General features: G+C 45.4%; 2 protein-coding genes across 5 annotated transcripts in view; one reads left to right on the forward strand and one right to left on the reverse strand.

Annotated features, from left to right (window-relative positions):
* The window catches only part of sorcs2 (sortilin-related VPS10 domain containing receptor 2), a 192,832-nt gene extending 176,612 nt beyond the window's left edge, over positions 1–16,220 (forward strand). The window contains exons 12-28 of one of the 4 annotated variants that reach the window (XM_079758049.1): positions 117–193; positions 508–599; positions 2,921–3,028; positions 5,907–6,027; positions 6,843–6,976; positions 7,273–7,401; positions 7,545–7,716; positions 8,351–8,537; positions 8,756–8,889; positions 9,334–9,457; positions 10,131–10,243; positions 10,446–10,568; positions 10,949–11,048; positions 11,200–11,247; positions 11,976–12,078; positions 12,715–12,923; positions 13,293–16,220. In XM_079758049.1, the coding sequence (XP_079614175.1) occupies positions 117–193; positions 508–599; positions 2,921–3,028; positions 5,907–6,027; positions 6,843–6,976; positions 7,273–7,401; positions 7,545–7,716; positions 8,351–8,537; positions 8,756–8,889; positions 9,334–9,457; positions 10,131–10,243; positions 10,446–10,568; positions 10,949–11,048; positions 11,200–11,247; positions 11,976–12,078; positions 12,715–12,923; positions 13,293–13,357 (2,039 nt within the window). In that variant the 3' untranslated portion in view covers positions 13,358–16,220. The remainder of the gene's footprint in view (positions 1–116; positions 194–507; positions 600–2,920; positions 3,029–5,906; positions 6,028–6,842; positions 6,977–7,272; positions 7,402–7,544; positions 7,717–8,350; positions 8,538–8,755; positions 8,890–9,333; positions 9,458–10,130; positions 10,244–10,445; positions 10,569–10,948; positions 11,049–11,199; positions 11,248–11,975; positions 12,079–12,714; positions 12,924–13,292) is intronic. The other 3 variants (XM_079758050.1, XM_079758051.1, XM_079758052.1) reach the window with 3 other exon arrangements.
* Positions 16,221–18,655: 2,435 nt separating this feature from the next.
* Positions 18,656–27,500, reverse strand: part of afap1 (actin filament associated protein 1) — a 43,372-nt gene continuing 34,527 nt past the window's right edge. Inside the window, exons 10-17 of the mRNA XM_079758065.1 lie at positions 27,451–27,500; positions 26,590–26,735; positions 26,016–26,133; positions 24,004–24,142; positions 22,307–22,471; positions 21,593–21,783; positions 20,929–21,096; positions 18,656–20,300 (exon numbers count right to left, since the gene is read on the reverse strand). The exon at positions 27,451–27,500 is cut by the window's right edge and continues 162 nt beyond it. Coding sequence (XP_079614191.1) covers positions 20,274–20,300; positions 20,929–21,096; positions 21,593–21,783; positions 22,307–22,471; positions 24,004–24,142; positions 26,016–26,133; positions 26,590–26,735; positions 27,451–27,500 — 1,004 coding nt within the window. The 3' untranslated portion in view covers positions 18,656–20,273. The remainder of the gene's footprint in view (positions 20,301–20,928; positions 21,097–21,592; positions 21,784–22,306; positions 22,472–24,003; positions 24,143–26,015; positions 26,134–26,589; positions 26,736–27,450) is intronic.

Genomic DNA, 27,500 nt, shown 5'->3' on the forward strand with positions numbered 1-27,500 from the left:
CTGTCTCTCTCTCTTTCTCTCTCTCTCTCTCTCTCTCTCTCTCTCTCTCTCTCTCTCTCTCTCTCTCTCTCTCTCCTCATCTCACCTCTCTCTACCTCCATCTGGGTACCTGACAGGTAACCTAGGCTCCAAGCTGGTGGAGAACAAGGAGGAGATGTACGTCACGGCCGACTGTGGGAAGACGTGGAGACAGGTGGGCCTTGTCACGCTTCACCTTGTGCCATCATCTGGTGCTTATTGTTTATATTTATGTATGGAGAAGTGATGAGGGTGGCCGCCATTACAGTAAGCTTAGTTTATACCTAAACCTCACCACCTCTAACTGAAGTCAATTAAATTAACTACTTCACACCCAAATGTCACCATCCCAGAAGTTTAAAATTTGACACATTTATAAACCTCAAAAATGTAAACCAAATGAAAAGACGGATACATTATAATGGTCATAGGCTCTGAGTTTGGCATAATGTGGGCAATAATTAACTTCCTGTCACTTTGTGTGGGCAGGTGTTTGAGGAGGAGCACCATATCCTGTACCTGGACCATGGCGGGGTTATCGTGGCCATCAAGGACACCTCCATCCCCCTGAAGATACTCAAGTAAGCTCCACCGTCGGAGGCAAAGCACTACCACAACCTCCCTCACACCCACTTCCCTCCCTTCTACACAGCTTTAAGAGAACATGCCTCAAAGTTTACTTAAATGGAGAGAGAGCGAGAGAGAGAGAGAGGGGGGGGATAGAGAGATGTATTTACAATAGAGAAGAAGAAGATGCAAAGTGAAGAGAAGGTCAGAAAAGTGCTGAGATGGAAAGAAATGAAAGGGGGAGGCAAAAAAGTAGGAAGGGGACATGTGAAGTGGAGTGAAGTGAACCGGCGATAACTGTTGAGCGATTGATTGAATGAGAGGACTGGAAACCATCCTCAGGAGCAGGAGTGAAAAGGGGCACTCAGCTGGCCGTGGATGATGCTTGTTTTTGTCCTAAAATGCTCTCCAGAAGGGCTCCTCCAAGACCTCCTTCCCCTGCTCTGGAGGGCCCTTGGCTCTTGGTAAATAATTAGCCTTCCTCTCCTTCCACACTCGCTGGAGAAGGACGTCAACAAGTACAGGCAGTGAAGTGGTACCGTTTTCACGCTTGGCAGAGCAGCTCCCCGAGCGCTGGACTCCCAGACACCATGCTAGTCGCGTCCACTTGTAGTTGAATAGGAATATTGACATTGGTTTAATTGTTATATTATAACATAATAATATATGGTATATTTATTTTAAATACTTTGACGATTATTATTGACATTGTGATGTAGGCCTATGATGTGTATTTCTGTTAAGGTGGACACGACAGAAAGAAAAAGCTAATTTTTCCTCGCTGTAAATGTGTTTTTTCTGTGTATGATTTTATATTTCCAAGAAGTCTAGATATAATGATGAGTTTATGCTTAGATATTGTTAGGGATAATGAATGACTTCTGTTGCAATGTACAAAGAGATTGTCCGCTGCCATCATAGTTGGATGGCAAGATGAGACCCATAGTCAAGTCTCACGCAATTGTGGAGCAGGCAGAGATTTAGTTACCTTCTTTTTCTTTTTAGCTTTCACTTATCACTCTTTGCGCACCAATTAGCATAATCCACAGCTAGCTTGATGCCACTTGAATTTCCATTGATTCTCTCAGTCAGTCAACATTTCCCTAGCAGCACTGTTGCTGTTGTCTCAGGCAGCACTAATGCTTAGTGCCCTAGACAGAGAAACAGAGAAAACCCCACTATAGCAGAGCTAACGCTAATGCTAAGTGCCCTAGAATCAAAGAGAAAACTCCACTAAAGCGGAGCTAATGCTAATGCTAAGTGCCCTAGAATTAAAGAGAAAACCCCACTAAAGCAGAGCTAATACTAATGTAGTGAGTAAGTAACCTGTAATAACAAAAGCAAACTCCAAACTATCAGTTCTGTGTTTCTACTAATGTTGTGGCGCCCTGGGAATGAAATGCTTTTGAATGCTGGGAAAGGATCCAGTTGCGTTTCGGGAGACATGTGATACAAATTAGTTTATGATTAGGACTGCTTCCAAGCAAGGATGTTTTCAGAGGCTGTTCCAATGGTCGCATGTGAGGCTGGCTCCAATTCATTTGGCTGTTCCTCCAAACTGGATGCCACTCACAACAACCCAATCGTTCTCACATGACTTCTATCTGTGTTTGTCTCCGGGGCTCCCTGTTGCACGTTTCCTATCTGTAATTAGTCAATTACATTTGACCTTGTTCATATACACCCAGTAGTGCATAAGAAATGTCACTGTGGACATAGATGGATGAATATATTATAGGGTTTGGGTAGAATATCCATGTTGTTAATCTTTTATTTCGTCCTGAAGCCAGGTATTGATTATTGAACGAGTTATGTTTCATGTTTATTATTTATTATACTAAAGAGGTAAATGTATGGCGTTTGGTGCCCCCCGCTATAGGAATCCAACCCTGTCACCCAAGCAATATTTATGCCCTACTACACCAGTTGAGGTAGACAGAAGCACAGGACCAGATGTATTGACATTCAGATTCACTTTTTGAAATACATCTTATGTTTATTCTTCTTCTTCCTCTTCCGCTCCTTCATTTCCTCTTCCTCCTCCTCCACCTCTCCCTCCTCTTCCTCAACAGCCTCTTCCTCAGCCTCCTCTTCCTCCTCCTCCTCTCCCTCCTCCTCTTCCTCAACAGCCTCCTCCTCCTCTTCCTCAGCCTCCTCTTCCTCCTCCTCCTCCTCTCCCTCCTCCTCCTCCTCATCAGCCTCCTCCTCCTCCTCCTCTTCCTCCTCCTCCTCCTCCCCTTCCTCCTCCTCCTCTTCCTCCTCCTCCTCCTCCTAATCCTCCCCCCTCCACCTCGTCCGTGTTATTGACCACTGTGATTGGTTCCTTCCCCCCCAGGTTCAGCATTGACGAGGGTCAGACGTGGTCAGTCCATAACTTCACCAGCACCTCGGTGTTCGTCGACGGGCTGCTGAGCGAGCCGGGGGACGAGACGCTGGTCATGACGTGAGTTCAAACCCCCACAGGCGTGCTGACACTGCCGGCAACACACGTCGTAACGCCTGCCGGTTCGATTTCAGAAACTCTGGCGTGTCGAATCTACGTGTCGTTCCCTCTCTCTCTCTCTCTCTCTCTCTCTCTCTCTCTCTCTCTCTATCTTTCTTCTCTCTCTCTCTATCTTCCTCTCTCTCTCTCTTGCTTCACAACCTCTCTCCGGTCTCTCTACACTGAGGGGTCCATAAAGGTGGCAGAACAACCCTTTTCTTGAGCGTGCCTCAGCGGTATTATGTCGTCGTATCCATCACACTGGGTTCCGCCGGCCCAACTTTGCCAAGGTCAGACATGTAAACAACCACAACAAAAACACACACAAACACACACACACACACATTCTGGCTTGAGCACTAACGAGGAAATCCGGAGGAAATTCTGCTGAGTCATTGGCCCACCGTGGTGGCCCAGCTCCTCAGCTAGCCTCCATCACCACCTCCACCACCACCTTCGGCCCTTACTCATCACGCTCTCCTCCCTGATGGAGGCTGAGGAGGCGGCGGGGGAGGAGAAGGCCCTCCAACATGCATGGGTTCCTCCTCCATTAGAGTGAGCGAGGTTCATTTCACGGGCGTTGCGAGCCAGACGCCACTGCGGCTGGGTGTCTGATTGGCGTGTCATCTGGTGGCTGATGAGAGCGAGAGGCCCTGCCGTCCTCGCTCTGCCCTTTGACCTCTCGTACGCTGTTTTCCCCCTCTATTTGACTCTGGTGTTTTGATATGCTCTCGCTCTTGCTCTCTCTTTCTGTCTCTTTCCCTCTCTCTTTCACTCTCTCTCTGTCTCTCTGTCTCTCGCACACATACACGCACGTAGGCAGGCAGGCAGGCAGGCAGGCACATACTCACACACTCACTCACTCACACTGTCCATATCTCTATCCATCGTCTTTGGCTCGATGTCAGCACACCTATTGTATTATCTAGTCACACCATCCATCTGTACCTATCTCCCTCCTCCCTCTCTCCCTACTCCCTCCCAACCACCTAAATACCACCCCTTCCCCACTCTTCCCTCTCCCTCAATCCATCCCCAGCTGAGAGCTCGTCACACACACACGCACACACTCACGCACGCACGCACGCACACACTCACACACACACACACACACACACACACACCCACACACACACACACACACACACACACCATGCACACTCCAACCCCAGCTGAGAGCTCCACACACACACACAGAAACACACACACACACATACACACACACACAAACACAGACACACACACACACACACACAAACACACACACACACACACCGCACACACTGTGGTGGTGGAACTGGGGGTTATACACAAGCAAGGATGTACACACACACAAACAGACACACACACACACAGACACACACAGACACACACACTCAGGTCTGGCTCTGTAAGATAGGGAGGAGTGCTGACATCAGCAGGTGTCTGATCATCCTAGGGAGAGAGAGATACCCTTTTTTTGATGGCACAGAAAGAAAATCCTCCTGCCTTATGTAGTCGCTGTTCACTCCGAGCACAGAGGGCAGGCTGCTCTCCTTAATGATAACAGCAGGTCATTTCTCAAAGTTCTTTCTGTAGTTTTTGTGTAGCATTTAATAAAGTGAGGAAAGTGGAGAGCGGGAGGGTGCACATAGAGACGTGCTGACAAGTCGGAGTGGTGATTATGCAAATGATCGAATATGCAGCGAGAGGACACAAACAAACAAACATTATGGGGCATTGATTATTCCAACAGCAGCGATCCGCCTGACCCATATGCAAAGTTGCTGCTTTTATCACATAACTGTTCATGTTTATTTTCTTTACAAATAAAAGCTTAGCTATAATGGGGGAATAGGGGGAAAGTCAAGTCAATACTGGTCAAACACTGCCATATAGTGGTCGCTGGTTGAACCTGCATCTCTATCGAGAGAATTTGATTGTTGAACTTTTCTTTTTTATTGTCCAGGCAGTAAACATGACGCAAAACTAATCTTTGAAACAGAAAATAAAACATAACTAAACACAAAATCTTCTTTGCCGACGGAAACACACGAGGAAACACATTTGACTTTTAATTGACAGGCCAGTCAGCAGGGTAGCTGGTATGAAACCTGATTCATTAGTGTACCAATCAGCCAATCAGAAAGCATTACCCCTCTATATGCCGGATGGGCTGATCAATACTTGAGGATTCTAGTTTCTGATAGGAAGTTACCATGGCAATGACAACAAAGTCGTTGGAAGTGTAATTGGGAGAGTAAATGTACCTATTATTATCTATGTTGGAGCAGTGAATGGTTTAAATATAAAGCTGGTTATTATTTGACTAGGCTTAAAGTTGGATGCAACAGGATTAATAGCTTAAGCTAGAGATAAAAATGTAGATTGAGGTTTATCTACATTCACATTTAGGGTATTTAGCAGACGCATTTATCCAAAGCGACTTACAATAAGTACAATTGTCAGAAGAGAAACAACAATATATGGCTGTCGGTACAGTAAGGATGTTCATGTCGCTCGAGACGGCCAGAGAGAGGGAGGAGGGGATTGGATCAAGTGGTCAGGGGTTATCTATTTCTGCAATCCGACCTTCGTTAATGAATACAGGTGAATGTATGGACATACGGATGGACAGGCAGGCAGATGGACAGACAGATAGAAACGACTGACACAGATTGACAGACAGAGAGACAGACAGACAGACAGACAGACAGACAGACAGACAGAGAAGGAGGAATATAAATGTAGCCTATTGCACACAAAGTTGGATGAATGACAAGTTTAACCGTATGTGTGTGTGTGTGTGTGTGTGTGTGCGTGTGTGTGTGCGCGTGCATGTGTGTGTGTGTGTCTGCAGTGTGTTTGGCCACATCAGCTACAGGTCGGACTGGGAGCTGGTAAAGGTGGACTTCAGGCAGTCCTTCTCCCGGCAGTGTACAGAAGAGGACTACGACCCCTGGACCCTCACTGACCTGCAGGTAGCACCAAGCACGCACGCACACATACACATACGCACACACACGTACACACACACACACACATACACACATGCGTGTACACACACACACACACACACACACATGCACGCACACATGCGTGCACGCACACACACACAAACCATTGAATGGATATGTTTGGGTGTACAGTATTTTATTGTATTTAACCCTATAATAATCACATCTAACCCTTTTATCTAACCATATCTAGTTTATCTTTTTCATTATTTTGTTTTTTTAATGTTTGGATTCTTTTGTCAGGACATACCACAAATACACAAAGGCAGTAGGAACCAAACACACACGTTTACATTCTCACGTCTTCCAATATCCTGTTACATTCGGCGACACAACAACTATTCCTACACAGAATACAGCACTGTGGCGCTCGCCCTGTTCAGACAACACCAGAGACATGAGCGGTATTTCTCATCGCCTTAACCTTCATGAGAACATGTTCTCAGAGGGACTTGAATCGAGACAGGCTCTGTATACAATCATAGTTTTAATAACCTATTATTCAAAGACATTTAAGAAATGCAAAGCGAGCATTTCGCAAGTCACAACACCTACTGAGGCGCCTTTACTTATCGAATAGACCAGCATGTGATCACGAACATGCCATGGAAATGTTCCCCCGGCAGCCTGTATAAACCTCCCCTGAAACAAATGATCCAGACCAAGATCGATAGACTGAATATTGCGCTCAATGCAAACGCGTTTATGGCGACTCCAGCACGCGTGACTAAACATACGATTACTTTCTTCCTTCCTCGCTGCTCATTGGTCGGCTGCAGGGGGACAAGTGCATCATGGGACAGGAGCGGTCGTTCCGGAGGCGGCGGGAGGGCGCCTACTGTATAAAAGGGAAGCGCTACACCTCCGCACTGACCGCCAAGCTGTGCGGCTGCACCGAGAGGGACTTCAACTGGTCAGTCCCACCTCTGACCTCTCTCTGACCTTCATGCAATGAGCAGCAACCCAACATGCCTCCTGTGTCTCCTATAATAATTTCTTCAATCAAAGTTTATAAGTTTAAACATGTGTTTGCGTGTGTGTATGTGTGTCTGCGTGTGTGTGTGTGTGTGTGTTTGTATGGGTGTATGGGTGTGTGTGTATGTATGTGTGTCTGTGTATGTGTGTGTCTGTCTGTCTGTCTGTCTGTGTGTCTGTCTGTGTGTCTGTGCGTGTGCGCCTGTGCGTGTGTGTGTGTCTGTTTGTGTGTAGTGACTATGGATTTGAGCGCTCCCAGGTTCTGAAGGCCGATGGAAGTCAATGTTTTGCGGACTTCTGGCACGACCCCAACGCCCCGCCCGACACCTGCCACCTGGGGCAGAGCTACGAGTCCAGCACCGGGTGAGTACGCACGCACGCACGCACGCACACACATACAGTAATATCAGTAATATCAGTAATATCAGTAACATTAACAGTAACATTAGTACGGTCTAACACCCGTCATGCTCTAACATTGGTACGGTCCGTGTGCTGCGTCGCAGGTACCGAAAGATGATCTCCAACGTGTGCGAGGGGGGTGTGAACAAGCAGCAGAGTGCCAAGCAGCATGCCTGCCCTCTGCTGCCGCCCAGGGGCCTGCAGGTGGGCATCAAGGGGCAGATGTTGGCCGTGGCGCCCGGTGATGACATCACCTTTATCGTCCACCAGGAACAGGTGTGTGTTTGATGTACAACAAGTTAAACACACTCAGGCAATCTTTTGGATTGCAGTGGAGTGGAACTCTTGCCATCTTCATTATCATCCTTTGCATAAACCGGATTTTAACACCACCACACTGCGTCCTCTATGTTTGGAGTTCAGAAAAGTCCCCTAGTTGGAGTGTGGGAGCCACCTAGGTGGCGTCTAGTAATGGACTTTGCTACACATACTTTAACTCCAGCATAGCTCCGATACTTAATTGTAGGCATTGGAACGCTTTGGTGAATTTATTTTGAAAAATGTGGTAGTTATAGTGTAGTATTTATTGTAACAGTGGTAGTTGTGGTAGTGGTAGTAGTACTAGTATTCTTGGTAGTAATAATATATTTGTTACTCCATATTATAACCTGCACTTTCGATGGCGTTGATAACACCACGTAGTGGCAAGTCAAGTCAAAATAAAGTAATATTTTGGCCAAATTGTAACCTAACTCTACACTCCTAAGGCTGCTGATTCTCTGCCACTGTCATCGATTTGACTTTAGCATAGCCCTACGCTAAATACAATATACAAGAAACAACCTTAAAATACAACTCAGGCAATGCAGCTATGAGGCTGAGGAAGTGTTTCCTGTGTGTGTGGCGTCAGGGCGACACCAGCAGCACGCGCTACCAGGTGGACCTGGGCGACGGCGTGCGGACCATCTACCAGAACCTGACGGTGACGGACGAGCCCATCCAGCACCGCTACGAGGCCCCCGGCGTCTACCGGGTGGCCGTGAAGGCCGAGAACATGGCCGGCCACGCCAGCGCCACCATGTACATCCAGGTCATAGGTCAGTCCCCGTTTAACACGGCTTAGTGCTTCTTACAAAGGGCAATGTTTCGGCTGTGCTTTTTACTTTTGTCCAAAGAAAGAGAAACAATATACCGCCGTCGGTACAATAAGGATGTTCCAAGCACTAACACACAGCTCTATGACCACAGCTCTATGACTTCTGGATGTCCGCCACAGCCGCCTCCTTTACACATTTGGATGCTTTCTTGTCTCCAGCCCCTCTACAGGAAGTGCACCTGGAAGTGGGTCCGATCGCCGGGAGGAACCAGCAGGTCAACCTCACGGCCACGGTGCTCCCGGTTGAGGCCAACCTCACCGTCTTCTACTGGTGGATCGGAGACAGCCTCCAGGTACGGGGGAGAGGGGATAGAGTGTGTCAGCCTTGGTGATTGGGTTAAAATTGTTTTTTTGTACAATATCAAGAGCTTATGGCTTTGCAAGGCTAACCAGAAACTGATAAGCTACCTCCTCTAATCAAATTTTCAAATTCTTAGATTCTCAAATGTCAATTCAATATTTTCTCCTTTGTAAAAAAGTAACGGTTGAATTTAATGTTCCTCTGATCCTCTTCCTCCTCCTCCTCTATCTCCTCTTCCTCCTCCTCCTCCTCTATCTCCTCTTCCTCCTCCTCCTCCTCTTCCTCATCCTCCTCCTCCTCCTCTTCCTCCTCTATCTCTTCTATCTCCTCCTCCTCCTCTTCCTCCTCCTCCTCCCCCTCCTCCTCCTCCTCCTCCTCCTCTATCTCTTCTATATCCTCCTCCTCCTCCTCCTCCTCCTCCTCCTCCTCCTCTCAGCCCCAGCTGTCCCTGGAGAGCAGCATCCTGACGTGGTTCCCTGAGGCGGGGGAGGTGAGCGTGACGGTGCAGGCGTCCAACGGCCGCTCCATGGTGCAGGACTCCCGGAGCGTCAGGGTCTACGGTACGAGGAGGACCAGGGACATGTTGGCTGGTTGGGTTGTTGTTATTTTGCTTTGTTGTGGTTTCAATTATTATTATTTATTTTTTTTATCAAACTATAGATTTTGGCATTGCAGTTACTATGAATCGTACGTGTTTTAATAATTCAGCAAGAAAAAATGATGTATATAATTATACATTATTACATTTACATTTAGACTTAGGGCATTTAGCAGAGGCTTTTGTCCACAGCGACCTACAATAAGTACATTTGTCAGAAGAAAGAGAAACAACAATATATTGCTGTCGGTACAGTAAGGATGTTCATGGAACCAAGTGCCAAGCACCAACAATTCCCTGTGTACAACAAAGATAGCTAGGATAAGATGCTACAGAACTAAGAACTGTTTTTAAGTGCAAGGACGTACAACATACAATAAGTGTGTACATTATAATAACTAATTATTAAAAGTACAGTCAAACATTCATAAATATTATTGATGATATGATAATAATCCAAAAACAGTATCAAATTAACTTTTTTTTACGGAAAAGCATTGAATGAGACGATGGTGATACAAGTCGACACCCCTCAGAGGGGATCCTATGTAGAAAGAGATGTAACCCCTGTGTTGCTAGTGTCTGTCGTCGACTCAGGTGAAACCTAACCCCTCCCCCCTTCTGTGACCCCCCAGACGTCTTCCAGGTCATCCCTCTGAGCTTCAGCCCCAACCTGGACAGCCTCAACCCCAACATCCACGAGTGGAGAGAGGACATCGGCCAGGTGGTCACCAAGCTGCTCACCAAGGTATACCATCGCAATAACAGAAGCGGAAATAGAAATAAAGTGATCTGGGTTTTGTGCTGGCACGTAGGTTAAATTCGTAGGTTAAATTCGAGTGGTTTGGTGAAATACCATACCTTGCTCTACACATTTCCCACATTAAACTCCTACAATTCCACACATCTGTTGAGTCACACGATGCTAAAGATGTCCCCTTTGACCCCAGATCACAGGCATCCCAGAGGAGTCGCTGGTCACCATGGTGAAGCCAGGACTCCCCACCACAGCCAACCTGTACATCGTACCACTGGAGAGCAAGCCAGTCACCAGGAGTGTGTTTGTAGATAAGGTGAAGCACACGCATATATGCACCACACACGCACGCACGCACGCACGCACGCACAGACAGTTGCACACACACACACACACACACACACACACACACACACACACACACACACACACACACACACAAACACACACACACAAAGACATGTACATGATAAATTCACACACCAAACAATTTTTCACACACCAAACTATTGTAATGTTACTTTAAATAAACATCAACACTCAAACTCTCATATTGTAGCTAGCGCTACATCAGCTGAAATGCAAGCTCCCTGCCTCCTTCCTTCATCTTTCGGGGGATTGGCTCTTCTCCACCTTGTTTAAAAAGCAGGCATGGGAAGTGTTCTGAGTCAAACTGACCGCTGCTTTGTCCAACAGAGAATCCCAGCCATAATCCAGGCATTCAGCGACAACAACGTCAGCTTCGTGGTGCGCGGAGGAGTCAAGGTTCTGGTGATGCTGGCCGACCCAAACGCAGGTACATTCCCCCCCGTCGTCAGCCAACCACCCCAACGCTGTACCTCGAGTCCTGTTTGAAAGAACATCTCCTTTGTTTTGTATTGTGTTTTAATTTGCGTTCAAACCATTTTTTTCTGTTGAAATGGATAATTGCATGGTCCATCTCCAAGGACTCGGCCTAGTTGCTAGTGAGTCACCAGACACCACGACGGAGAATGGTGCGTTCATCCTTTTTATCGGTTTGTCTTCTCCCACGCCGGCCTTGGCGTTGCTCTGTTCTGCTTCCTCCATCCTACACGCTCTGAATCCCTAACCTCCCCCGACCTATCCCTCCTGCTGCCCCCATTTCCCTCAACTGCCGCCTTGGCTCCCATGTCCCGTTGTGTGTGTTAACTACCCTTCCTCGATACATGACTGAGAACTCGCCCCCAGGATGCTATATGTGAAGCCTCCCAAATGAATACAAGCTTTTTGGATTAGTCTGGAATGGTCCTAGTGCTCGCTTGACTCTTTACCGCAAATGTATGGATTTCCAAAAATCGATTGGGGAATATTTCACGTTTCTCTTTAACTTAACAGTGTGCATCTGTGCAGACTGTTGATGCAACTCCTGCACCATTTGTTACACTGTGCATAGGTTTGTGTGTTTGTAATTATGAACTAATTCCTGCTTACACTTCTACTTACAAAAAAGCTTCTAATCGACTTATTCTTCACATAAGTGTGTGGCTCTTTTTAAACCTTCCTTTCCGGTTATTTATTTATTTTGTTCTATTTCTTCTTCATTTGTGTATTGTCCTATTTGAGAACTGCTAGTGAAGGGATTATATCAAACAATCATCTTAATGTGAGCCTTTTCAGAACCTAACTGGGACATGGGGTTGAATTGTGTGCGTGCGTGTGTGCTCATCTGTGCGCGTGTGTGTATGTACGTGTGTATGTGTAGGTTACCACGGGGCCGCTGGGGGTCCGGGGGTTTGGGCCCTGGCCGTCGTTCTGCTGATCAGCCTGCTGGCCTCAGGGTTGTTCATCCTGTACAAGTTCAAAAGGTGGGTGTGTTACCCTTCTCCTCAGCAAGTCATTACCTGACAGGCTGGCTGTTAGCATGATGCACAGAGACAGGTATCTAGTCAGTGATAGACCTCATATGAGCATTAGTGCAAGTTCATGATGCGTTTCAAGTTCACACTGGGCTGGTTTCTAACATAAGGACGCACTGCTTGAAAACACTGCCTGATAAAAATCAAAGCCACTTCCGTGGAAAGATCCCAGAAAAGTTGGACCGTTGACATCATTGTTCCCGCAAATCCCGGGCTTAAACGTTCCAACTTTTCCCAAAAAAATGAGTACTAGAAAAAAGTAGTGGGTGACTGCGCCCTTTAACACATGTTTACCAGTTGTGTCTATACCTGTGTGCAGTAACCTGTGTAACCGCATGTCTTTTCTCACGGTGGAAACGCCAGACGCAGCCCCAGCACGTAACCTCATCCCCTACCCCCCCACCACGCACACACATACTCACACTCACACTCACACACACACACACACGCACACACACACACACACACACACACACACACTCCACCCCGCAACCTCTACAGAAAAACGTCACTCGCATTTAAAACAGCATTGTATCTTCTTCAAGCGGTCCCTGTCTTACCCCAACAAATAAATGCCCCCCGCAGTCCTTGGCTGAGGACTGAGGACGCCTACCCTCCGCTGTTTTTCAGAAAGCTGCCGGGCAGCCGCAACGTGTACGCCCAGATGCACAACGAGAAGGAGCAGGAGATGACCAGCCCCGTGAACCACAGCGAGGACACGCAGCACATCATCCAGGGGGAGGAGTTCATCGACGACGACCTGGACGCCCAGACGCTAGGTAACGCAGGAGGAGGTAGCCCCGCCTTCCGTGCCCTTATAAGGACTACGACTAACCACTGCTACTAGACACGCCCACAGGCCACTAACACCACCAGCTAACACATACCAAGGTACTGACTGCTGGACTCTCTTCCTGCATGACAGGCATGCTTCTCTCTATTTATATATATATTTTTTTTATTTTTTTATTTTTTTATTGATATTACTAACTGTATATGTTTTATATTTTGTATGGTGTAAATGCCACGTTTATATCTGTCCACGTCCATGCATGAGTATGTGTTTTAAGATTAACAATGTACATTTGTGAGACTTGTTTTTTTTTCCTTTAACTGACCCAGGTTTTGTTTTGTTTATCTTCACTTTATATCCCGGTTACCAGGCAATCATTCGGGCGTGGTCCTGAGCGTAAACTCCAGAGAACTGCACAGCTACCTGACCAGCTGATGGCTGCCACGGCAGTGTGCTAACCGAGCTACGTTAGCCTAGCCTAGCCGGCTAATGAGCACAGAGACTTCCACACTCTGCCTTCCTCTTTTTAATGGCCCTCAATGCACCCCGAGGGGCGGGGAGGGGTTCTTCCTTGCTCTATGTCCCACCCAATCACAGCTTGACTCACACATTCACCCACAGAGCACTTCTAGTAATTTCTTAGTGCCGCTTTGCTAGCAGAGCCTAGCAATGGTTTCACACCATTCCCTGTTCTCCGCACCCTCGTCTCTCTCCTTCAACAGCGGTGGTTGAGGTTAGAGGCGGGATTGAAGGAAATGCACTTCTATGCTTCTGTCTTTTAGCTGTGTCTTTGTCAAGGGCCTTGCGGGCACACACACATGAACACACGTTATCCTTTGTCACTGTTACCATAGATCCCGAATCACTATCACAGGTAATGGACTTCAGGATTCTGTCCATGGCAGACTACAAAGTCAAAGCAACACCAAGTATATGTGGCCAAAGATTAGCATGGCCAGCTTCTGTCCCCGGCGATTTTGCCGTCGCACAAAAGTTGCAGTGTATTTTACGTTTTTAACGACTTGACCAGGATTTTCGTTCTATTTTTCGTACTATTCTTACACACTTTCAAGCTCATTATGTACATTTTCGTGTCACTGTCGTTCTGTCTCCTGAAATGACAGTGTACTCACTGTTTTAAGGCAATAATATTCTTTCTGAAAGAAAGCAAGAAAGAAGGAGAAATACATTCTGTTAAATGTTTTGAGGTTTTCATGAGTTTCAAGACGGAGCAACTAGGGTAGCAACTAAATCAGAGCTTAATAAGCAGAACTTGACAGGGGGAAAGCGTTATTTACAACAAGTATCCAACCTTAAGTTTAGTCACACTGCTTAGCGATAGACATGATTACCTTTTGTAGTTTTGTGTATAACCGTGTGTGCGTGTCGATATCAAGAACTAGTCTGGAATCATATTCAAAGATTTTTGTCTGTTTGTAGTTCATCTTTTATATTTAAACACTAGTCAGATCTCAAACCAATCGAAAAATTTAACTGTTGACAACATCACAGGTTAATTAACACATCCAGACTATCCCTTATAAAGTTAATTTGGCATGGTTGAGAGCTGCCATTCATTCTACAACACAAACTTTGGTCCCATGGTGCCTAAAATGGCGGATTTTGAATCTGCCCCAAGACATAACCTGTGCTCGTTTCGTATTTATTCCTTTATTAAACCATATGACCCGTCCGCCCCCACAGTAACTTGTCAGGAGTTCAAAGGTATACTGGTTCCCCAGGAGTCGAGGGTTGGTGTCTCCGAAGAGGCGTGGTTGGGATTTACACTGTATAAGCCTATATTAGGCATCGTCAGGGCGGCAATCTTGTCTCCGTATGGATTAGATTTTCTTGTGTGTGTATGTGGGTGTGTGTGTGTGTGTGTGTGTACATACATAAATATGTAAATAGAACAATCTTCAATTGTAAATATAACTCCCTTGATGTGTGACTATTTTTCACTAATACCAAAATGCTTTTTGTTTGTATTGTTTGCTTTTCTGCGTAATCTCGCATCGATCCGAACATCTTTTCAAACTCGCAAAGAGGTTTCGGGACATTTTCGACAAGAACTTTTAATTGTCACATTTGAGGAAACAGATATCTGTCATTGGTCAGTTCAAGTGTATTGACAGCTCCCTGTGTCTCAGCTCCTTTCCTGTTCAACTTTCAATGTAGAATTCTGACTGGAGTGACGCAGGATTCTCTCTTGAAGTAGCTCTTCGTTGAATCAGAGTGTGGTGAATCTTTCACTTAGCTGACACGGTTATTTCAACGTGGTTGCCTACTTTACACGTTTTTATTTCAGCATAATATGTCCAAGAAAATGTCACGGATTGTCAACTGCTTTTTATTGTGGTTCATCAAGTTTTATCATCACTATACATCTATAGTCACATATACTACACACAGTGATATCCAGTTACACAAATATTTTTGATACACAACTGTCAAATGCCTTTTTTTTTCTTATGTCTTTTACAGAAGTTTAACGTCTGTTGGTTTGTTTGCACTAATTATATAATCTGTGATGTATTGAAGGTGTATTATATATTTTGGCTGCAAAAAAGCTGCCACTACAAATCCAGGCAATAACGGTACAGGACAATAATGGTGATCGACTCAAAGGCTGCATTCCAATACTCTGTCTGTTTCTTTCTATTTGCCCTCACTTCCCAAAATGTCAAGATGCTTTCAAATGACGGAGAAGCTGCCTAAAGCTACTGACTAGTCTTCCTTGGACCAAACTTCCTTTACTGCGTCCTTAGACATACTGTTTACTGATGTAAGTTATTTTAGTCTATGCTTCTTTTAATGACATGTTTCAAGCTAACAACAGTTCTGAATTGTTTCTTCTCCACATAGTGGACAACACAGTCTAAGTTTTTATGAGTTTGTAGATAAGTTAAATACTACAACCATGGCCTCCTTGCCATTTGCACCAAAGCCAAAACAGACCAAAGGTTTACCTGGGTCAATTAGAACCTGTGGGCGTGGCTTATTTACCATTCCGCCCACTTCCAGTGAAGGTTGTGGTTGGGCCCAGATCACCAACAAGTAGATTCCCCACTGGCACTTTACTCCAGCACGATTAATAAACGATAATTATTTTTCTCCCTAAAGGTGTGATAAACAAGCAATAGGAAGTTGGATGTTTTGGAATGCAGCCATAGTCGATAGAGGTGAACTTCTTTACGCATTATTGGGGCCATGCTGTACTTCACTGTTCATTGCGCACCTGAGAAAACAAACAACAGATCACTCGTGTTTCACATCGTGTTGAACATATTTTGTACATATTCTGCTGTTGGTTGGCTTGGGGGGGGGGGGGGGGGGGGGGCGGTATAACAGAATCCCGATGTTGGCATTTTTTGACCTCGCAACTGATGCTACACAATTTGACCAACCCCTTTTTTGATTTTATTTTCGTTTTTCTTTTTATATTGCTTTACTTTTGTTTTTGTTGTTTTTGTTTTGTTTTTTGATTGAAGGAAGTGTTGTGCACTTAACCTGCATTCCGGAATTAAATCACTCCCACAACTTCATGTCTATGATCGCTTTTCTTCTACAAATAACCATTTCATCGCATGCTTGACATTGAACAGACAGTAGCCTACCTGTGAGTGGGTTACCATCGAGTGATTAGAAATGTCAACATCATCGTTGGCCTACAAATATAAGCTGTAGTAGTCCTACTTTGACATCACCAAGTGCCTTGATAATCAACAACAACAAAATAATAATGACAATATCTTTGATTAATTTTTGTCGATACACCTGTCACAGGATTTGGCACTTTCTGTCAAGTAGCTACGAGTTGAAGACTCATGTTTTGGCTTAATTAGTCAAATGTATGTAAATGCTGTATTGTCAAATGTTGCTGACATTGATTGAACGGTTGGATTTTAACGTTGGATGAACGCGGTGATGATACTGACTGAGTTAAAAAATGCCATCTTTAAAACACTGACTCAACTCTTGCTCAGCTGCGCACACCAGCCTTTATCTGGTTGTAGATTATAATTGGCAGTACAGTTCACATGTCAGCATTACATTTCTGACATGGCCTCATTTAAGTAGGTTTCCATGCAGACCGTCCAGGAATGGAACACAGGTCCCCAGAGGCTGCTCATCAACAGCTTGCACCTTGTGTGTGTGTGTGTGTGTGTGTGTGTGTGTGTGTGTGTGTGTGTGTGTGTGTGTGTGTGTGTGTGTGTGTGTGCGTGTGTGTGTGTGTGTGTGTGTTTGTGTGCGTGCGTGCGCGCGCGCGCGTGCTTGCGTGTTTTCAGCCCCCTTGCCGTGATAATAGTAATACGTCATTGTAATACGCTGACTATTCATCAAAGTCCTCCAAGAAATTAGCTAGAATGTACTTTATTAATCCCAGATGTATGTTAAAATGTACTTATTTCAGCCAGATATAAGATCAAATGCAGGCTCCTTGTACATGTTAAACGTGACCCTAGTGCAGTCTCCGCTAGAGGGCAGAGTTGCGCAAATTAAGTCAATGCGACTTTATTGATTTTCTGAGCTTGGTACCTAAACTTTGGGCCAAAATGTGATCTCACCAGTAAATCCGTGCCAAAATATAAGTACGAATAACATAAAAAGCTAACATTTGTGGTTATCAATATTATTTTCTCTGAAATGCAAACATTTGTGGTCCAAACAGTTGGAAGTTATCTTCCTAACTTTGTATTCAACACATAAACAAGGGTTTTCCGTTTTGAAAGGTAATGTGACAGAAAGTAATTTAGTTTGACACTTATTGTAATCATCATAACGCTTTAGTTCAAAGCTTACAGAAAACAACTAAATCATTGTAAGTTGCCAAAACGGAATGTTGTGCAACTGAAAATGACAGATCCTCTCTGGTTGTTAATGAACGTAATATTTAATCATTGTTGGTAACTGGTATTAGTGGAATAAACCATTCCAGGCTGTCCCGTTATTGGGAAAGATAGACATGTCTTGGTTTATTCCCTACTTAACCCACGTAAGGAGCAAGTATGATGTCTGAGGTCATTAAAAGAACCAAACCATAATATCAGTAGGACATTAGTTTGCGTGAGACAGCGCCATGCCGCCATCTCTGGGTCATCTCTTTTTGCAACCATGGAGCCACGACGGGGGGAGACCGCCCCCCGTCGTGCCTCCATGGTTGCAAAAAGTGCCCTCAAGAGCGGCGAATACGAGAGAAAGTGCCTCATTGGCTGCCCTTTACATGTGAAAAAAATTATTGGGTACCCTCTGGTGCCCCTTCATACAATAAATTATGATGATGAGCCCTCTAGAGCAAGAATTTTTATCTTTTTATTTTTTCGCCCCTGCCCTTCAAACACTCTGAGTCCGCCACTGACCCCAATTATCTGAAAGTCACCATCAATGCACACTTCCATAGTCATGGAGGAGAGCCAATACCAGCTGCTATGCTGTGGTAGGCCAATACGTGGACGACATGGGCGGTCAATAATGTAACACTCTGGAGTTTGGAGAACCAAGACAAAGAAATATTGTTTTCAGAACGCTGGCATTAAGCAGTCCAGAGAGCAATGTTTGTCAATATGTTTATTACAATATGTTATGTATGTACACGTTTATTTGTCACCGAGGCGGCAACTGTCAAAAGTCAAACAGCAGAGTACAAAAGATCTTAAGGTGCAAAAACCATCAGTTGTGTTAACCCCACCCACAATGGGTCCCTCAAACCCCGCCCCCATCCTGATAGCCACACCCCCTTCTTATCCAGCAAAGGTATTTACAATGTGTTCACGATAACTGTTCTCAGACAAGAAATGTGAAGCCAAGGGAAGAAATTAAAAAAAAAAGATCCTCATTTTCATGCCAACATGCAGTCTGCGTTAAAGTTTGCAGACTTTAAAAAATGCACCAGGTGGAGAGTACAGGATAGAAAATATATACAGAAGAGAAACAACCAACCCCATCTCCCTAATGGGTATTTATAGAAATGTGTGTGTGGTCCCGAGTACCCAATCAGACCCCACACTGCCAAATATAGGGGATGTTGAAAGGACAACTAAACCCTAATACAACATATTTTAGATTAAAAGTGATTTAGTGGGTGTTATGGATTGACCCTAGTCAGAATTTCGACATATACGCAGAACGTTTTTGAAAACGTAGGATACAATGTAAATATTGACTGAAATTGTCCTCTATATTGCAATGCAATTGCGGGCATTTCCTGTCATAGGTATTTTAGGAATAACGTCAATCAAACATTCTGACCCCCCTGAATCTGATGGACGTGAGTGAGTGAGTGGGGCTTGGGCAAGAGAGAGGAGGCATGAACAGCGATAAGCACCGCCCATTACTGTTAAAGGTTCAGGAGAAAGCGTTTTTTAAATGTTGATAGTGGGCGGGGACAAGCTCTAACGGTTTGTTTTCCTTTGAAGAATTGGCAGCATCATTAACCAATCACCTAGCACCGCTTTATTAACCAATCAGGAACAGAGATGGCATGAACAGTGTTTGGTATTGTAGTTTTAAGGGTGGCCCTTGAAAAAGCACCTTCTTGTTTTTTTCTAACTTTGACCTACCAAAGTGGCTAACTAAACGCCATACTTGCGTCCGGCTAACATTTGCTGTGTGCAGTTGTAATCAAACACATTTAAATGATCACCAAAAGCATGATAATTAGTTCCTGTTATGAATTATCTTAGATAATGTCCCAATAGTGTCCTTAATACTAATAACTGCATCCTTAATAAAAAACGCTTAAATATACACTTGGGGCTTTTTGAGTTGAAATGTCCCATCTCACAATATCAATTGAATAGCACCAACCCCAGACGTCGTCATGCCACCGACAAAAAAGTAGTAGTTTCAAAAACGCATAGAATAAAGGATGAATAATGGAAATTTGACTGCTGTCACTGTAAAAAATAAAATACAAGAAAGTCAGTTGAGGGCTTTCATTCATCAAAAAGAAAATTACATTAAATATATTGACATAAATAAAGCATGGGAAGCTAGTATTTTCTTCAAACATTTACAAATAAATACGTCTGACCTTTAAGAGCTTTTAAACCCAAAGCGTGAATCTGAAACTGGATTAGGTGGAATTAAAGAAATGAAAAAAGCAAATACACTTTTGGAATGAAAAACAGGTACAGTTGTAACAACATAGTTGTACCCGACTAAGTACACTAACTAAGCATGCTCAACGCTAAAATATCAAATGGAATGCTTGAAGAACTCGCTTAGTTTCAGTTACGATACTTATTCTCCTGCTTGGTCTGCTATGCTTGTGTGTCCTCGGACTGCTTGGAAGGTCTTTTTAAATAAATATATACACACAAAAAAAGTAAAACACCAAAAGTATGAAATCTTATGTGCCAGTCTTCATCTCCCATTCCTGTAGAAACAAAATGGAGGGACAACGTTTTGGTTAGATAGTGCAGGATTCAAAAACAATATAAAAGTACCAAAATATTAAAGATATTATATCATGCCACCAGGTGTGAGTATGATTAGCCATTACAAGTTTGAAAATCTGTTTTTCCATGAGCCCTAGTGACATCAATTGTGGGCGTGTCCACCTAGATGTATGCTGGATAGACCAACCAGCCTACCCAGTAGACTGTGGCAAATGTTGCTGATCTAGCCATCGTACATCTAAATGGGCACGCCCACTTGTGATGTCACTAAAACACAGGGAAAGGCAGATTATCAAACGGGTTGTAATGGCTAATCACACTCACACCTGGTGGCACGATATAACCCCTTTAATTCATAGGGCACTGTTCTAAAACCAAGGTAACCATACAGTATATAGAATGTGTAATAAAATAAGAGAATATCATCATTCCATCAATTAAAATAAAAAAAGTAGATTTTTGGTTTTGTTTTTTTTGTCAAATGCATAGTGTGCAAGTCTGGTCTTAGCCTCTATGAGTCATTTTGCCATCAAAGCCTTTCCTTTTGTAAACTGACTGAAGTGTTAATATTATGATTGTATCTTCAAGCGGGGCCCCTGTTCGTACCTTGGCCTTCCTGAGGACGTGGCCCCTGACGGGGGGGACCTTCTGGCCGGCCGGCTGCCTGCGCAGCAGCGAGGCGCTGTTGACGGGCAGGCACAGGGACTCTGTGTCGCTGGTGTCACAGCTGGAGAACGGGGACGACTCCAGGGTCCGCCGCACCGCTGCTGGGGACTGGAGGGGAACACACACACACACACACACACACACACACAAACACACAGGCACAGACACAGAAACACACACATGAGTAAATAAACGCTCACTTTGCAGAAATACCTAGCTAATAGGGACACCAATCTAGTCTTTTGGTTTGCCCTCTCAATTTGTATGTAATCTAATCTAAGCATGTGCCATGATGAATGCAAATGGCGACCGTTGAGGCTGATGGGAATTCTGGCTCACGCTCATAATATAAACTAATATCTGCTTTCGCTCTTCCGGTGTCATTTGTATGTGTGCGGTGTAGTCGTAGCTAGGCTGATGAACTCCAAGTGTGTGCGGCCTACCCGTAGCAGGGAGGGCAAGATGCCCTCCCTGCTATTTAATGTATCTGAATGTGGATCTAGATCAACAGCATCCGCTAAAATAACTCAAGAGTAGTGTGGAGGGGAGACCTTTGACCATGTACGGGGCAGGTCATGGGTGGAGGTGAGGGGGCGGGGGTTACCTGAGGAGTGGAGCTGCCGGTCTTGGGCTCGATGGTGAGGCCCAGGGTGACCCCTCCGCTCAGGGCCTTCTTCAGGCTCTCCTGCACCTCGGTCATCTCCAGCTCCAAGGTGACGCGCTCCTCCTCCTTCTGCTTGCACTCGTCCTCCACCTTCTTCAGGCGCTCCGTCAGCGAGGCCAGGGTCCGCTTGCCTTTGGGGGGACGGGATCAAACCAGGAGTCAGACAAGATGTAGCCGTGTATCATTCCATGTATATATTTTTGCAGACGTCCCCAAATGAGACGTCTGGGGAGAACGACATCGTCTTAGTCTTGTAAATGTCATTTTGGATCGGATCCAGTATTCTGGATCAAGTATTGATGTGTGCTAACCAATGGCCGATCAAAGAAATGTAGAACATTTTTGACTAATAATTTTTCACACATACCGTGCCCTTATTTTTGGTATAATCCTCATTTAATGTGGGCCATAATACTCATCATTTAGTCCTCAAGCAGACGCTTCTAACCTGAGCCCCTTGCGGTGAAGCCATGTCCTTAAAGAGCAGGTAGCGTTTAGTAGCGGTAGTCTTGCTCAGGGGCGGCCGCCTAGGTGGACTGCGGCCTTTGGGGAGCGAACCCAGATCCTCCTTGCCGCCTACCTCTAGTCTAGATCAACCCCATCCTATCGCCTTCCCCCACCCCCCCTTCACCCTGGTCCCGGCGGCCTCCTCACCGGCGGCGGCTTCCACGGCGCTCCGGAGGTCGCGGCGCTCCTTCTTGAGCTGGGTGAGCCGGTTGCGGATCTCCTGCTTCCTACGGGCCAGCTCGTCGTCCTTGGCCTGCAGTCGCTTGGCGTCCGCCTCCACGCGGTTCTTCCCGTACTTGTACTGGTCCACGCCTACCGGGGGGGGGGGGGGCGGGGGGGAGACGACACCGGTTAGGATGACATGATGACACACATTGTCAGCCGCCATCTTTGTAGTTTTTCTACTGTCATTAACGCCTCTTATGGGTCTTCATACAACACATTTTTGATAGCAACATCTGGCTGCTTGGTTTTGTGCTACTGTTATCATCATTATTATTATTATATATTTTTTGTTCAGAAAGTACAAAGACGGCAACTTGGAAAGTGCTTTTGGAACTGGAGATCACATGGTTAACACACCTCCTCTACCATTGGCTGGGCATCAGCAGCAATAAGCGAAAAGACGCTCGCTTCACATCTGTATTTCTTATCTTAAAAAGCGTTTCTGAACATTCACTCAATCCATATCAAACTTTTAACAGATATATTTTGTCTGAGGCCGACAGTGGAAAAAGCGTGGAGGGCATGGCCTGGATTCAAAGCCAACACCAGCTCCAACCCCCGTCTTGGCATTTCCCCCTCAGTCCCTCAAGGTATTTATTGAGGAGGATGACAGCCTACACCAGCGGTTTTAATAGTCCTTGCGCGCACATTACAGCCGAAGAAACCAAACTAAAAAACCAATGCCACCGCAATTAGCCCCCCAACCACATTCTCTGGGCCCCTCCGTCAAAATATTCACATATACAATCTCTTCCTTTTGCTAACTCCGCTATTTATGCATGCCTTAACTTTGGGGTTGGGCCTTTTTTTCTTTCTTTCAACGACGCATGGCTAATAGAAGTTAATAAACCCCAAGTCCACTTTTCCTTCACCAAACCAACTGTAATTTAGACGCGACTCCATATTCAAAATATTTTGTGGCTTTGAATTTTTCTTCACTTTTATTTTCCTAGAAAGTAGTCCAGAGGCGGCGGGGCCAGGGCGAGGGTGAGCCAGACTCACTGTCTGCCTCTGTGGTCTCCATGGAAACCACTGGCTAAAGCAGAAAGGAGGAAGGATTAGCTCCGTCGCAATGTGGCGTTACTTAACGTTGAAACGGTGGCGTTACGTGAGACTGCTTGGATTCAAACATTTGTGCGATACAATTGAGGCGACTTTTAGTTCAAAGGCTTTGACGCATAAGACTTTTTCTTTCAAGCCACTAGATGAAAACTTGTTTAGTTGCTCTTTTAACTACCAGCCCATGCGATTTGGTGAACTGCACGAAAAGAGTATAATTATAAAACGATTTGTACAATGAGCGGCCTAAAATTTTTTAACCTCCGTTGAACTCCACCCAACATGCTTGGGAGGATGCTGTTAGCTTACTGGAGGGTGGGGTTATCTTACTGGAGGGTTGGGTTATCTTAATTGAGGGAGGGGTTAGCTTACTGGAGGGTTGGGTTATCTTAATGGAGGGTGGGGTTAGCTTACTGGAGGGTTGGGTTATCTTAATGGAGGGGGGGTTATCTTACTGGAGGGTGGGGTTAGCTTACTGGAGGGTGGGGTTAGCCTACTTGAGGGTGGGGTTAGCCTACTGGAGGGTGGGGTTATCTTACTGGAGGGTAGTGTTAGCTTACTGGAGTTGTTGCGCTTGATGGAGGCCGTTCCGTTGGTTCCATTGACGCCGTTGGTTCCGTTCTTCTTAGGCGCGTTCTTTGGCTCCGCCTTCTGCTTTGACGCTGTCCCATTGGTCGCCCCCCCCTTCTTCCCCTTCAGCTGAGGACGGAGCGCAGGGGGAGGAGTCAAGTCATCATAGCCATATTCAGTATTAGCAAACTATAAATGATGTCGGAATGAATACAGAATGGGTTTAACTCTCAAATTCTCACTTGCACCTCGTGGGCACAGACAAACTAATTCATACTCCTCAAAACGTCAATAAGATCAAGTATTTCAGCTGTATTTCCCTGCGCGTGACACATAGAGTAGTGTGTCGACGTGGAGGAGGAAGGGGTTTCTGCCTCGTCAGAAACAGCCTAAACAACCCCTAGACTGCACTTGGCTCTCAGTGTGGCCCCATGGCCTGTTGTGCTTTTATAACCTCGCCTCATAATCCAGGCTGTTCTAACCAAACAATATGGATCACACAACCTCTTACACACTCCTATACACACACACACTTGTTCACACCTTGGTGCATTAACTCTACTCCTCCACTTAAACTCTTTGCTGCGGTTCAGGGATATGATGTTAACACCCTCCAGGCACCAACGCACACACCCACACGCACACACACTTCAAAGACCAGTGTGTGTGTGTGTGTGTGTGTGTGTGTGTGTGTGTGTCTCTGAGTGTGTGTATGCAATCTGTGTGTGCCTGTGTGGCGTCCAGGGGGGAGGGGCCTGGGGACTGCATTTGAGGGGGTGATTTAAGTATTTTTGTTGGGGGATGGGGGTATATGTGGTCGGGAACATGGCCACCGCATAACACACACATGCTGCAAACTATCTACATGCTATGCAGCCCCACACGCGCACACACCTTGACATGTGTGCACATGATATATAAAACGCACAGGAACCCTAAATAACGCGAATACAATTCCAATCTGGCCGCACGCAGAACAATGTGGGTGGGAGTAAACTAATTTATTGGATCTCTTTCCCCCAAATACCCCACAGCTGGCCCTGGACCACGGAGCCACCGGCATTATTACCGCACAGCTGGGGCTAAGGAGACTGGGGAGACGCTAGGGAGGCTATTCAAACTTCTGGGTGGTCAACATCGTGTTCTATAAAAAGAAAAATGGTTTCCAACGTTGACAAAATATATGAGCATAAAGTACAGGAAACGCAGGCGCAACCAGCCCTACCTGAATTGTGTTTTTATGGTTTTCTTAAAGAAAAACATAACCCAATGATTTGTATCTCCTCCATGTTTTGACACCGTCTATATTGTTCCACATAAACAATGTCCAATGTGCATATTTAAATGAATGCTGTATCTGAACCATAGACCACAGAATACCTGGGAGACAAGTCATCTTTATTAATAATAAAAAAGAAAAGAAGTAAACAATAAATTAATTACAGCGTAAGAACAAAATAAAGTAACAAGATGGAGAAAGTGATGGTTAATAAAGGCACTGATGGCAAAGTGTGAAGGAATGCATGCATAAGTTAAGGTTAGTCACCTGGGCGGTGTCTTTAGACTTAGCATCCGCAGAAAGGAACTTAGAGGTCACTTTAGCTGCAGGAGGTTTGGGGTTTTTAGTGGAGGAAGAGGCGGAGGAAGGTTTAGCGGGAAAGCGGGCGGCCAGCGCGGGAGAGGGCATGTTCTCGTAGAGCTCTGTGTTCTCGTAGAGCTCTGTGTTCTCGTAGAGTGTGTCCGATGTCTGGGCTACCTTCCCCCTGGTGGCAGGACTGGAGTACTGCGCCTCAGGTTCCTCATTTGTTTTAAAGCAAGCATGGTGTGGGCAAAGGAGAAGGATAAAGGAGGGAACAAGAGCAATACAGACAAGTGTAGAGTGGAAAATCAGAGCAGTATCGGTAAGTTCAAAGAGAAAGTTGGGTTAGAGGAGGTTATTTGAGATATTACGAGTTTGCGAGCCAGTTAGGTGAAAGTGGCCCGCGTTTGTAGTGTGTCCTACCATGCCGTTGATGGGAACGTCGTCGTAATGCAGGGCCACACCAGTGGGACGTGAGTAGCCACCATTGACCGGGTTGTCCAGGTAGGGGTTGGGAGACACAGCACGCTTACTGGTGAAACTGGGATGGGACAAAACAGAACGTCTTATGTCGCAATATTGAAGACATAAAGGAAATTCTGCTTTAAAAAAGTTTTCACCCCTTGACAAGATGACTGGTATTTATTTTAACCACCTTAAAAAACAAGTTGTTTATACATTCGTACAATCAGTTATAAAAAACAAGTTAACGAAAGATCAATCAACAATGAAAATTTGTCTAGAATAACAGGCCTATATTACCATCGTTGATACTACTCCCTGCTTAATATTTCCCCATTACTGTACTCTACATCGAATTTTGAATTTCCCCTGGGGATCAATAAAGTACTAATCTACATGTGTGTCTGCATTCATATAGGTCATGCACCCACATGTCTTTAAATGAACCTGAACAGTGTCTTTGTAACAGCTCTTAGGGGGCTGTGTGGTGTGTCTCTCATGACATAACGGGGTCTGTTGTATGAGGGGGGCTTACCAGAAGGACTGCTTGGCCAGCTGGATGACGTTGGCGGTGGTCTCCACGTCGATGTAGTCGTAGTGGAGGGCCGCCGGGTCGGTGGTGGAGCCCGTCTCGGCCAGCAGGACCCCCAGCCAGCGGCCCAGGGCCTCGGAGGAGGACGCCTGGGGGCCACAGGAAGAGGATAAGCACCAGCCGTGTGTTTATACTGCTACATGTAGCTTCATGAGCCAGGAACATGAAGCTGCATGTAGCATCATGAGGCTGCCCAGTGCTCACTGAGCAGCCAGGGGGAAATGCTTATAAAGCTGCTAGAATTATGATTCTCTGTTTTCAGGCTCACTTGGAGGTTTTGATAAGATTGTCTGCTCATTAACTTAATGAGAAGAGGACTGAGAGAGCAGAAAAGGGAAAGAACGAAGGTAGTAGAGTTCAATCACCCAGATCTCCCCTCCTATAAAACATCCCTCAAAGCTTGATTAAGGAATATATTTCGGCCCCATTTCTTGATATCATTTTTGTCAGCCTCATAGCAAAATTGCCTGAGTCATGTTTGAAGGTTCATTTTATTTAGTGTAAATAGTCAAATCGATTTTGACTTAGACTTAACTGACTTAGGCAGATAGTGAAAATGGAGTAAACAACAGCGTTAGGGGAGTAGAGTTAGGTAAGATATACCAATGTGGACAAAATATGACTTAGGGAATAATAATTCTTACAAAATACGAACATCTATTGTTGACGTTTAAAGTTCAGAATCTTTGCTTGTGGAAAAGCGCTCCATGAACACAACAAACCAATAGGTACTACTATAGGTAATACTAATGTTGACGATGACGACGACGAGGGTGACCGCCGCGACCTTCCCCCCCCTCTCACCTCCAGCACGGCCACCTCCTGGCCATTGCGCAGCAGGCGGAAGGCAAAGG

The sequence above is a fragment of the Pollachius pollachius genome (assembly GCF_949987615.1).
Source record: "Pollachius pollachius genome assembly, chromosome: 20".
In the NCBI taxonomy this organism is placed as follows: domain Eukaryota; kingdom Metazoa; phylum Chordata; class Actinopteri; order Gadiformes; family Gadidae; genus Pollachius; species Pollachius pollachius.